This window comes from Rhinolophus hipposideros, assembly GCF_964194185.1.
Source record: "Rhinolophus hipposideros genome assembly, chromosome: 2".
NCBI classification, from domain to species: Eukaryota; Metazoa; Chordata; class Mammalia; order Chiroptera; family Rhinolophidae; genus Rhinolophus; species Rhinolophus hipposideros.
In genome coordinates, this window is record NC_138048.1 from 41,214,712 (window position 1) to 41,227,680 (window position 12,969).

General features: G+C 37.0%; 1 protein-coding gene and 1 pseudogene across 4 annotated transcripts in view; both read right to left on the reverse strand.

Annotated features, from left to right (window-relative positions):
- The window catches only part of USF3 (upstream transcription factor family member 3), a 38,843-nt gene that overhangs the window by 8,031 nt on the left and 17,843 nt on the right, over positions 1 to 12,969 (reverse strand). For 2 of the 3 annotated variants that reach the window (XM_081026389.1, XM_081026390.1), the window contains 4 exons: positions 11,780 to 11,844; positions 10,577 to 10,605; positions 8,830 to 8,912; positions 3,365 to 3,461 (listed from right to left, as the gene is read on the reverse strand). In XM_081026389.1, coding sequence (XP_080882515.1) covers positions 3,365 to 3,461; positions 8,830 to 8,912; positions 10,577 to 10,605; positions 11,780 to 11,844 — 274 coding nt within the window. The remainder of the gene's footprint in view (positions 1 to 3,364; positions 3,462 to 8,829; positions 8,913 to 10,576; positions 10,606 to 11,779; positions 11,845 to 12,969) is intronic. The other variant, XM_081026391.1, reaches the window with a different exon arrangement.
- LOC308506252 (proteasome subunit alpha type-6-like) lies at positions 662 to 1,509 on the reverse strand (annotated as a pseudogene). The gene has a single exon. The product of its transcript is annotated as a proteasome subunit alpha type-6-like (transcript).

Sequence of the window (12,969 nt, forward strand, 5' to 3'; positions counted from 1 at the left end):
CTTTCTAAGGGAGACAGCCTCCCCCAGGGATCCTACTAATGGGGCAGCCTTGGCTGCTGGGATTTATACTCTGTGACCCCATCCATCCCCACCTGCTTTGCCATAGTGGTATGTCCTCTCCCCACTCCTGCTGCCAAAGGCAGCCAATCCTCAAGGCCAATGCCTTATGAGGTAGCCTGAAATGAGAAGTTCTATTCGGACAAGGATGAGCTGAGACGAGCAGATTATTTTTCTCAGATATTTAAACTAAGAGACACAGAAGAAAGACGCCAATGTGCCATGGACATCAGAAATTAAAGAACAATTATCATGGACCAAATAATAATGATAATTCTCATTATTGCACACTTACTATTATATATGCCTGGCACTTTTCTTTCATTGTGTCATATACTACTATTACTACTACTACCACTACTACTACTACTAATAATAGTAATAATAACAACAACCATAGCAGATAATATTTATCAAATAGTTACTATGTGCCAGACTTTAAGTGCTTTACCAGCATAGTCTCTCTTTTTTCCCCCCCAAAAACACTGTTTTTATTTATAAAGGATCCTAATCACTTCAGTGGCAGGGGTGGGAGAGGTTTCTTCTTCAATCCAGAGGCCTCCATAATGTCGCTTTGTTGTTACCAAACACACAGGCAGTGACGTCATGGACTTGGTAAACCAACTGCAATGTTTGGTCTCTCTGCTAGACCAACAAGCTGAGCATCAATCTCTGCTTCTGTAAGAATCCTGAATTTACGATTTTCAGCTGTAACTACTCCAACTTCTATTCCTGAAGGTTTGAAATCAATTGATAGAACAGTAGGTAGGCATGTAATCTCAGTTTCCACTGTCTGTTCAAATGTCCAATCAAATTTCTTCACTTTTTTTGCTAGAAAGCTGTTTGACTCAGTTTGTTTGACCCCTGCTGCAGTGGCTTGAAACCCACAGTAGTAACCTGCAGGACCACTTCTGTTTACCTGAGGGCCTTGTTCTGCATCTACACCAATTAAAATCATACAGCAAGCAAGAGGCCTCATTTCAGTATTCTGCATGCAGACCCGAGAAGTATCAGCAATTCTCTGATACAGCAAGTCCACAGGAATCTCACAGCCATACTTGTATTTCCAATTTGCTGCCTCACAGCGTGCCTTCTGTACCTGGGACCTGCTGTCAGCTGTCATTCCTGTCATTACACAGCAATGTTTTCCGTTATCTTGAATAAGTGAGTCACTGTGCTGGAATCCAGTAATTTGTCAGGTACCTTCTTCTGTGTGACAATTACTGCACAGTCTTTCCCTCTGACAGCTACTGATGTAAGGCCACCCTGGTTAATAGCCTTAAAAGCATATTCTGCTTGGCAGAGCTGACCCTCGGGTGAGAAAATGGTACTGTGGTGCTCAAAACCAGCACTGGAACCTTGGACATGTTGATGCACCGACTGCTTCAAACACGCTCCCAGCATTATGTCTTTTAATCCTTATAACAACCAGGAGAGGGGAAGCATCTACTGTCATCACCATTTCCCGACGTGAGATAAAGGCTCAGAGTAGTTATACAATTTGCCTAACGTCAACCAGATCGATGCTAAGATTATTCTCATTTTAAAATAGGGAAACTGAGACTTGGAAAGGTTAAGTAACTGTCAAAGGTGCTGAGTGAGTAAATGAAACTGTGACACAAACCCAGGTAGGCCTGATCCCAAGGCCATTGCTCTGACCACTGTTCTAGACTGTCGGGTGGATGTTGAGTATGTGGAGGAAGCTGTTAGAAGTAGAGAGAGAGCAGACGCACAAAAAAAAATCAAAGGGGGGGCGCTGAATGGCTCAGTTGGTAGGAGCGCAAGCTCTGAACAACAGGGTTGCCAGTTCGATTCCCACATAGTCCAGTGAGTTGCACCTCCCGCAACAAGATTGAAGGCAACGAGCTGCCGCTGAGCTTCTGGAGGGGTGGCCAGATGTCTCAGTTGGTTAGAGCACAAGCTCTTAACAACAAGGTTGTGGGTTCAATTCCTGCATGGGATGGTGGGCTGTGCCCCCTCCAACTAAGATTGAAAACGGCAACTGGACTTGGAACTGAGCTACACTCTCCACAGCTAGATTGAAGGACAACGATTGATGGGTCCTGGAAAAACACACTGTTCCCCAACATTTCCCAATAAAAAAACTAAAAAAACAAAAAACAAAGAAAGGACAAAGACAGAGACGACAACACAGCCATACTTAAGCTGCTTCAAGTGCTACCCCAACCCCTCGTCTGGCTGTTCAGCTTTTCCTAAGCCCCATGCCAGCTGTATTTTTTCGATAGTTGCCCTTTTCCCTCAGATGACTTGATTGCCTCAGCCTCTGGGCTGTGAAACCAAAGAAGTCCTCATTAGAAAAGTCTACACACCATTCTAGCCTCAATATCCCTTTGTGGGGTGCCTCAAAATGGTTACCAAACACAGATTATACATCTAACTACCTGACAATCATAAAACAGAGTCTGGACCATAACAGACAGTTGACCTAGGTGAGGGTTGTCATCTAACCAAAAGGAAACAAAGAGAATTCTGAAGACTGACCTCCTGGACATGCTTTCCAATGTCCTTCCTGCTTCTTACAATAAACACAGCCCAGCATTGCCTTCACTTTCACAAATTCTGCCTTTGTTTCTCTCCTTTTAATGTGACTTTCTGAGTTGTCACAGGAAATTCTCTCTCTGCTCTTGTCAGAGCCATAAATAAAGGGCAATTCAAACTGGCCTTCCACTCTGAGCTTTATACTTGCCTGGGATCTTTTTTATTTCCAGCTGTCATAAGAAAACCTTTTCTCCAGTTCAAGCGGAAAAAGAAAACTCATTTGACAGCATTAAAAAAACTCACCTCTATTTAAAAATCAAATATCATTAAATGATCAGGCAGCCTGATATACACATTACACGAAATATAAACAAATACGAACTGAATGTTTTGGCCTTTTGAGTAAATTCACAGTTAAGTCTTGGCACAGGCATTTCTTTATCTTGTTTTTAAGTTACAATGAGCAGGATTCCCCCTATATCCTCTTATGGGATTCCCCTAGCTGGATGATCCAACTGGAATAAAGGAGATCCAATATTATTTGCATCATGAGTTAAACAAACAGGAAATCTACAGAAGAGCCCAACCTCAAAATTATGTATGCCTACATGATTACAGCTGCTCACAGAAGGGGGAAAAGAGGTAAGTAAACTAAAATGAACTAATTTGCAACACTAATCTCCCCTGAATGTACGGTCTTAATAATGGTTGGGGGCAAAAAAGCTTTCTGTATCCTAAGATGCACTAGGACACAAAGGCCTGAACATGAAAAAAAAATAACAAAAAGTAAGAATCTTAAAATCTTTACCTTGTTCATTGTTTCCTCCATTAAGCAGGAGTTCATCATTTTGCCTTTTCAACTCTGTTATATACTTAAAGGCTTGGTCCAAGATCATATTCTTGCTCTGCCAAAGAAAATTAACCATTTAAAAGTTTCACTGAAGTGTCAGAACTTGCCAGAAGAAACTTAAAGTTTTGGTTTTATCACATATATGTGATAGGTATCTTTTACATTTTTAAAAAGGCATCATATTTAAAAACTTCTACTGTTCATCTTTCATTTACTAAGTATTTATTGAGCATCTACTATATGTCAGGCTCTATTCTAAGCACTAGGGATATAGTAAACAAAACGGAAAAAGTTCCTGACCTTGAGGAATTTTACATATATATATATATATTTATTATGTATATGTGTGTGTATATATAACATGTATAAGATATATGTGTATATATATTATATAATGTATATACATTATATAAATAATATACAAACACATTCATACAAGGGTGCCAAAAAATGTATATACATTTTAAGAAAGGAAAACTGTATTAAAACTGTAATACTCAATATATAACGATAACAAAAGATGAATACAAGTCACGTTTGACTTCTGCAATTACAAGAGGTGCTCAAAGTGGTTACCATCAGCATCTAGACACTTCTGATTACAGCGAACTACTGCTTGAGCAATGTTGACCAAAGTGTCCACTTGTATATATTTTTTTGGCACCCCCGGTATATATATGTGAAATTAAGTGGTGATAAGTGCTATGAAGAAAAATAAAGCAGACTAAGGGGGATGTCAGATAGACGGCAGAGGTTACGTTGTGCTATGGACTGAATGTCTGTGTCCCCTTACAATTCACGTTGAAACACTGATCACTGATGTGATGGTATTTGGAGAGGGAGCCTTTGGAAGGTAATTAGGTTACGAGTGTAGACCCCTCATAAATGCGATCAGTGCCTTTCGAAGACAAGACACTCTCTCTCTGTCATGTGAGGACATAACCAGGAAGACTATACCAGGAACTGCCCCAGCTGACACCTTGCTCTTGGACTTCCCAGCCTCCAGAACTGTGAGAAATACATTTCAGTTGCTTAAGCCCCCCAATCTGTTATTTTCCTTATGACAACCCCCAATGACTAAGACACTCTGCTATAATCTATTTTTACGGGGAGGTTGGGGAAGGCCTCTCTGTAAGGTGACATTCAATCACAAACCTGAAGGAAGAAGTATCTGGAGAGTTCAGAGAGCAGAAGCGACAAGAGCAAAGGTGCTCAGGCAGGGTTGTGTGTGGCGTGTTGGAGGAACAGTGAGGAGGCGAGAGGATGCAGCAAAGTATATAGTGGAAGAGGAGGAGAAGAGACCAAGGAAGGCCTTCAAGACCATGTAAACATTTTAGATTCTAATGTTATTCTTTACTCTGTCAACCACAACCAGAAGCTATTCCAAATAATAGGATGAGAAAACAATGTCACTGGATTGTGCGTTGGTGTCATGCTCCCAGTATATTCCATTCCTAAGTTTTTCAAAAAGATTGCATTTTATGTCAGTGTCCCTTTATGCTTTATTCTTAATTAACAATTTTTAAAATTATAAACATAACATGTGCATATGGCAAAATAATGTAAATAATATGAAGGGATATATAATGAAAACTAACAATCCTTTTGGCTTTAACTCTCCAGATCTCCTTCCAGAAGCAACCACTGTAAAATTACTTGTGTATCCTTCTAGAAATAGTCTGTGCCGATCTATATGTGTGTATATTGTTTAAACCTGACAGAAGGATATTATAAACAGTATGTTATTTTTTAAATTTAAAAATATATCTTGGGCCGGCACGGTGGCTCAGGCGGTTAGAGCTCCATGCTCCTAACTCCAAAGGCCGCTGGTTCGATTCCCACATAGGCCAGTGGGCTCTCAACCACAAGGTTGCCGATTCAATTCCTGGAGTCCCGCAAAGGGATGGTGGGCTCCGCCCCCTGCAATTAAGATTGAACACGGCACCTTGAGCTGAGCCCACTAACCTCCCAGATAGCTCAGTTGGTTGGAGCACTGGCTCTAAGGTTGCCAGTTCAATTCCTTGACTCCCACAAGGGATGGTGGGCTGCGCCCCCTGCAACTATAAATGGCAACTGGACCTGGAGCTGAGCTGCGCCCTCCACAACTAAGACTAAAAGGACAACAACTTGACTTGGAAAAAAGTCCTGGAAGTACACACTGTTCCCCAATAAAGTCCTGTTCCCCTTCCCCAATAAAATCTTTAATACATATAATATTTAATATATATATATTATATATATATGTATATATATATATATATATATATAAAAGTGCCATACAGCACTTATGATATCTGTATCTATGTTATACTTTCTAAAGGCTGTATTTGTTATTTCATTTCATTTATTTTATTATCAATGTATTATTCATAAATATTGAAGCTGTGTCAGAAGCATTTCGGTTTTTTATTCTTCAGTTATTAAAAACATTGCAGTGCATGTTTAACTTCTACTCCAGTATGTACATTATTAAATATCTCTAGTACTTTATCAAATAGCTCTTTTCATGCAGGAATCAGTGATTTAGGACTTTAGGACTTTGGTTTAGCAAGTTACTATTCTGGGGCCCTTAGAACAAGCCCCCAGAGAGACCCAATATCACCCAGAAAACACTTTAGAGAGAGAAAACTGATCCTGTCCTGTTTTAAAGCAAGAGTGGAGACAAAGGCAAAACCTGATGATACCCACCTACTGCCTCCCTGCTGTAGGTGGGGATGGGGTCGTGGACCCACAGTGAAGAAAATCTACTTGGCCTCTGAGAGCCACACACTGACTTCCATTGCATACTCTAGGACACAAAGGAAGTAAAACGACTACAAGTTCCTTTCAGAAAAACTTGTAGGAATGAAAGCCAAGAGAGGAAAATCAGATTTTACTAGGCAAACACCGATATTTAATGAGCAGCTACTTTACACTGAGATGTGGAAGAAGAAAAACAGTCAGAAGACATGGTGCCTGCCCTTAAATTTGCTATACTGTTAAAGAAACAGAAAGTACATCTTTAAAAAGACTAAAACACATTTATGCAAGACTAAGTATCCCCCTGTAGGGCACAATGAAAAGAAACTGAAGTGTAAGATGTTTCTGAGAGAGATAGTGTTGAGAAGCCAGCAAACTGATCTGGTCCTGCAAAAGCCTGACAAGTTCAGGGCTGGGAAGCTCCAGCTACCACGGAAGGTGGGCTGAGGTACGGGGTTAAAATTGAGGAGAATGGTGGGAAAGACTCTTTTTATGCAGTAATAAGAACCAACCCCCACACACACATTCTATGCAGCTGGATGACTTCCCCTTTCTGCCCCAACCGCAGGAGACAATATTGTTTTCTGTGAAATGTGAACCATAAAATTTCAGTCTCAGGGAGACTTGGCACAGAAATGAACAAGATGAGGCTCCTGAGTGAAAATAGGGAGTAAAGTAACTGTGCCTCCTACAGCATGAGACTCTGCAGCATCCATTTCCTTGACCCAGCTCCCAGAATAATGGCAACTAGCCTCAAACTCCTGTTGCCACTATTCCCACTCTTAGGCAGGGGGCTAAAGGATTCTGTTCTGGAAAATAAAAAAAATTAATAGCTATCCCAAAACAAAAAAAGCTACAAATACTGACATTTTTGAGTTTTACTACAACAACACTAGTTCACCCACTAATCACTCAACCGTTAGGGCCACCTACAGACAAGCCTAGTCAATCAGCTGTTTAATGCCTCATTCTCAAATATGAAAAAACAACTAAGTAGCACTAAACGTTTAAAGAAAGTCTCCAAAAAGAAAAACAGAACATCAAGACAAAGGGGGAAAAAGGGAAATCAGAAGAAATAAAGACAACACAGAAAATAGAAGAAAACTTAAAAAAAGACAAATCCTACAAAACATTCTCAGAGATGAGATGATATTGCATACATGAAACAAACACGTGGTATGTAAAGAAACAAAAAGAATAAGGAAAAAGACTCTTGGATATTAAAAATATGAAAGCTGAAATTAAAAACAGAACAGTTGGAAGAGACCAACCAACTGAGACAGAAAAAGAAGGGTAGAGGGTTCCAGAAATAAAGTCTCAAAGAAAAAAAAAGGGAAAATGGAAATTATGTGGTACATTTGACCATGTCAAAATTGTAGTAAGAGACTGTTGGAAGTGTGGAAAAAATTAAAGATAGGTATATAGAAAATTAAGCAAATGAAAAACAATGAGGTAATTATTAACTAAAAAAACTAAAGTTACATATGTAATAAAATATAATTTAGTATATTTTAAATATAATTTAAATATAATCCTTGGCTCAACCATAAACAACATTTATAATCCTAATAACAGAAAAACCGAATACCAATTTAATAAAAAGTTGTGGTAGAATTATATTGGGAGGATTAGACAAAGGGAAACCAACGGAAAAGCGTAACAGGAGGTCAATAGATAAAACATAAAGTAGAAAATAAGATATATTAATGTATGCATGTTATTTCAAAATATGAAGGTAAATACCAGAAGAAACAGGTGAGAATGATTGCTTCTATAGGGCTATATTAGAATTGGGAAGCAGTAAACAGGAGACTAATGTTTGTTGTTTTAAGCTTTTTAGTACTATTTGCTATGTGTATATATTAACTTAATTAAAAATTAATTGTAAAAGGCTAACACAAATTCTGATATCCCACTACAATGGAATACTATATCACCAATAGGAAGGAAGGAGGTCATATGAGGAAAGGTATATACAACCAAAAGTCTACTGTGTACCACTGAGTAAAAATAACAAAGCAGGTTATGAAACTATACAGATATATTCGTAAAGCAATGTCTGGAGAGATGTGTAACAACATTTTTAATAGTGGTTATAACTTGGGAATGGGATGTCAATTTATTTTTTTAACTTTTTTATGTCTTCCATATTGTTTCCATTTTTATTGTTTTGTTTTATTTTCAGTGAGCACATTTTATCCTCATTTACCAAAAGAAACAAAAAGCTATCTTCATTAGGGAACACTGTCAGCTTTAAAACACTGAGATTTAAGCACTAGTGGAGACAGATAGGGCATAGAGAGTAAAATAAAGAAGAGATCCATAGAAAATTCCAAGTAAGAATTTAAGATAGTAAAGGACATGATTGGCAGAAAATTTAAAACATACCTGGTATATACAGTGGCATATATGTAAACATAATCATGGGACTGAGTAAGATCTTAAAGATCTAGAAATTATATGGTCCATTTGATCATGTAGAAAACTATAGTGGACGACTGTTGGAAGTGTGGGAAGAATTAAACATAGGTATATAGAAAATTAAGCAAATGAAAAACAACGAGGCAATTATTAACTCCAAAAAACTATTAATGACAGGGAAGAAAAATAATCATCTGAGCGGAGAAACCACAGGGAATTATCTGTTCACAAGTTATGAATGAAAATATGAGTGGACTTCTCACCTGCTTCAGTGCAGGGGAACATGGGATCAGCTCTCCTATTCTGTTAATCCCAGCATTGATTTTTTTCTTCCTATGCCTCTCCACTAGAGAAAAAAAAAAGTCCATTTATGAAACTTTATAGTACTACAACTAAATCGCTTCATTCTCCCTGGGTAAAGAAATTTTAAGTTAAGAAAATCTAATCAAACAGTATCTACTAAAGACTAACTATAAAAAGATTTCTTAAAATGCCATATTTTAAGTCAGTGTTAGTGGAAATTGATATGAACAACACTTTTATTAGCACCTTAAAGAATGTGGTCTACAATAACTAAATTCAAATTATAAAATGAAATTGTTAATATTACATTACTATTAGGCCATTTCATATTATATTTCAAGTAATTACTAGAGATTTTAATAACTAAATTTCAAGAACCCACTAATAAGCTAAATTACTAGAAAGCTAACTCTTTTATAGCAGATAGGCAATTGAGACCTTTCTAGACAGATTAAAGAGCCTTAAAAGACCTTTTAGGGGCGGCCAGATGGCTCAGTTGGTTAGAGTGCAAGCTCTGAACAACAGGGTTGCTGGTTTGATTCCCACATGGGCCCGTGAGCTGCGCCCTCCACAACTAGATTGCAAACAACGGCTTTAGCTTGGAGCTGAGCCACCGGTGGGTGACCACTTCACTCAGTGTTTACAGCGCAGTGCTCATAACACCAAGGTCGCCGATTTGAGTCCCACATGGGCCAGTGAGGTGCACTCTCCACAACAAGACTGAAAAACAATGACTTGACATCCTGGTTAAAAAATTTAGTTCATATAGCCAAAAAAGATTAGATTTAACTCACAGGGCAAAAAGAGCAAAGCAATAAACTACAGCTCACCCTTCTTCTGCATTCTCTAACAATGCTGTTATCTGAAAGTAGATTTTTTAATGTGTGAAGGTAAAAAAAAAAAAAGTCATTAAGACTCTTTACCCATAGTGATAAAGGGGAATTCAAAGGCAATATGAATTTCCTTTTTGGGGAACAGTAATATCCCACCAATGTTCAACACATCTCTCTATAGGTAAAATTTCCCCAGGATCTTTTACTTAAGGAAAGGATGATGTCATTTATAGAGTAATAGAAATTAACTCCTAATTTTTATTTTTTAGATCTGATTGCAGACCGTGATGGAAAATAAAATGTTATAAAATGTACCAAATTGTAAATTTATGCACAATTAATTATATTAATATAAATGTTTATCTGGCCTTGACCTATCATTTTGATGTTTGAGATAAAATCAGATATTTATTTTCTACATTTCTTCCTATAATTGAGGATTCCACAACTTAATTTAAAACTGTTCACATTTCAAATACCTTTAAAATCTATAGCCTGTTGCTCATCTCTTCCCTACTCCTCTAGGCAGCCAGTCCCCTCCGGAATGTTGGCAAACACACATACTCTTCATTTTATTTAGGAGGAGTATATCTGGAATTCCTCAGCGGGTGAAATCACTTAAAACACTAGCTCCAAGGGTACATTAATCCTTAAAGTATCTAAATAGACGATGATGAATCAGAAGACTATAAGCAAGTCATCTTCATGAGACTCAGGGGTGTTTTGTCAATTAAAAACAATAAAAGAATACTTTGTTAAAATATGATGAATAATGATTTGATGTTTGTAACATAAAAACTTATAATCAACTGCAGTATAATTTCGTTTGAATGCAAAAAATGTTAACAAATAAAATTTAAATTGTTGTATCTACCTGCATTGTGGGTCTCCCGGTTTTTCTTTCTGAAACAAAAATTACAGATAAAAAGAAGATGAAAATAATGGGAAAACATTTTCACCACTTTATATTTTGATAACCAAAAAAAAATAAATTTTACAAATCTGTATTTGTAGCATCAATGAGAAACCATCTGAAGAAAACTTTTCTCAATATATATTATGGTATGAAAACTTAACTGCAGATATATCAATATAAATTTAGAATCCACAATTTCTGAAAGTAACTATAATTCTCTATTTTTCTAAACCCAGAAGTCATTAACTGGGAAGTAAACCAATCACTGAAAACTATTTGAAAAAGGTAATTAAGGAGCTAGTCAACTCTCAAAAGTGATATGCCAAATAGTGCCTTCTGATGCTTGCCCTGGCACCTGGCCTGTAGTGGGGGTGAGTGTGTAAAGGAGACAAGAAACAGTAGAGAGGAAACTTGAAATCCCCAGGAAAGGAAATGTGGCAGCCACCAGCAACCATGCACTAACAACTGTCATCATTTAAACCATCTTTTGCATTTACGTACCTTAGGTTGTCCAAACCCTTAAATTTTCTTAAAAGCTAACCTACTATAAAAATACCAATTTTCCCTTTTATGTACAATTAATCAATACATTAGCATTCTTTAACAGCTATTTGATAAGGAAAGAGAATAGCAATTGTAATATTAATGAAAGCATCGTCTGTGCAATTCTAAGCAGAAACATTGGCCAAAATGCTAGAAACCCAGAAGGGGTGTTATACATAGAACCAGAAATAATATTATACAATGTGCATATTGGCAATAATGGTTTCTAATGACACTAACACTAAACATTTATTCAAACTGACTTGAGCCCAAGTGAATTTAGGATCTACAAAGACCAATACTGTGTATAAGTAAAAATTTCAGGAGAAATTAAACATTTAAAATAGATTTGGTATTATATTATTTTAAATACCGATTGATGTTTTACTTGTTAGGCTGCTGGTAGAATAAGAAGGACAGGTAAATTTTAACTATGTACCCCTTTAAATTTATTCCTATTTATAAATTTATTCCTATTTATCCACACAAATTTTTGAAGAGTAGTGGTTTTCTAGGCATCCAAATGAAAATTCTCTCAGGACCACGTATTTTAACAAAGTAGGGACTCATTCTTCTTACTTTCTGAAACTATTTTATTTTTGGACTATGGTTACATACCTGTGCTGCTTTTTTGGAGGAGTTTCATTCTCCGTCATTTCTGGCATGGTTACAGTGATAGGAACCTACAAGGCATAGAAAGACATACCAGAAAGTTTAAATTCATTACAGTATCTTGGAGAAATTGATTAATAGCAATTTGGTTTGAATACCAAAATGCTGAAAAATAGAAGTGACATCATGAAAGCGCTGTATTAGGTATTGTGGATAGAAAAAGGTGTAAGACAACAGAACAAAAAATATTACAATTAGATGGAGAACATGGTGAATGTCAAATGTGAGGTGTAGCCAGAAAGTGCTTGAGAAGACTGGAGTAGAGAAAAATCGATATTGGTCTTGGAAATGAAGAAAAGCTTAATTAAAGAGGGTATGGATTTAAGCAACACCTAGAAAGACAAGTGAAACATACTTGAGTTGGGAGAGTTTGTTCTTTGTTCATGATACTGTTCATGAAACAAAATCTAAACTAGAATGGTCCCCCTCTCTGAAAACAGAACAAACAAAAGTGACAAGCAGACATACATGTACTATTCCAAATATGGGAGCAAAGATTCAGTCATTCACTTATTTGCTAGCCTTCTTTCATTTCAAACCACCAGAAGTCTTACATTATCATTTGAGTCATTAAAATCTGACTATGGGTAGGAAAGTTCTATTTATATTTAAAATACCATGGTACTGAAGAATATATGTACTATAAGGAAATATACACATTTGCCAAAAAATCCTGACATCAAACACATTAAAATATTAATCATAGTTATATAAAGCCAGCAATATGAGAGGTGATGTCCTTTCTCTTCTCTGATTTTCAAATATTTCGTGATGAAAACTTTAATGTTTTTAAATCCCAGGGATGACAGTCTTTCAAAAGAGGTCAAATTGGGCTACCTCTTCTGGTACCCCTGAGGACATGCAAGTGTGGTTTCCCATTTTCTCTCTGAGACAGAAAGAAGGCAGCAAGGATGGAATTGGAAGTCTGCACGACTTTAAAATCTGGTTCTGCCATTTCCCAGCTGTGAGGTCCTGAGCAAGTTAGATATCCTCTTGGAACTTTAGATGTTTCATCTACAAAATGGACCAGAATTACAATGTCTAGATCATTGGGTTGTTTCTCGAAAGGAATGAAATAATGCAGGGAGAGCACATCAGCACGGTGCCTAGCAAGAAGAATAATTCTATAAATGTTA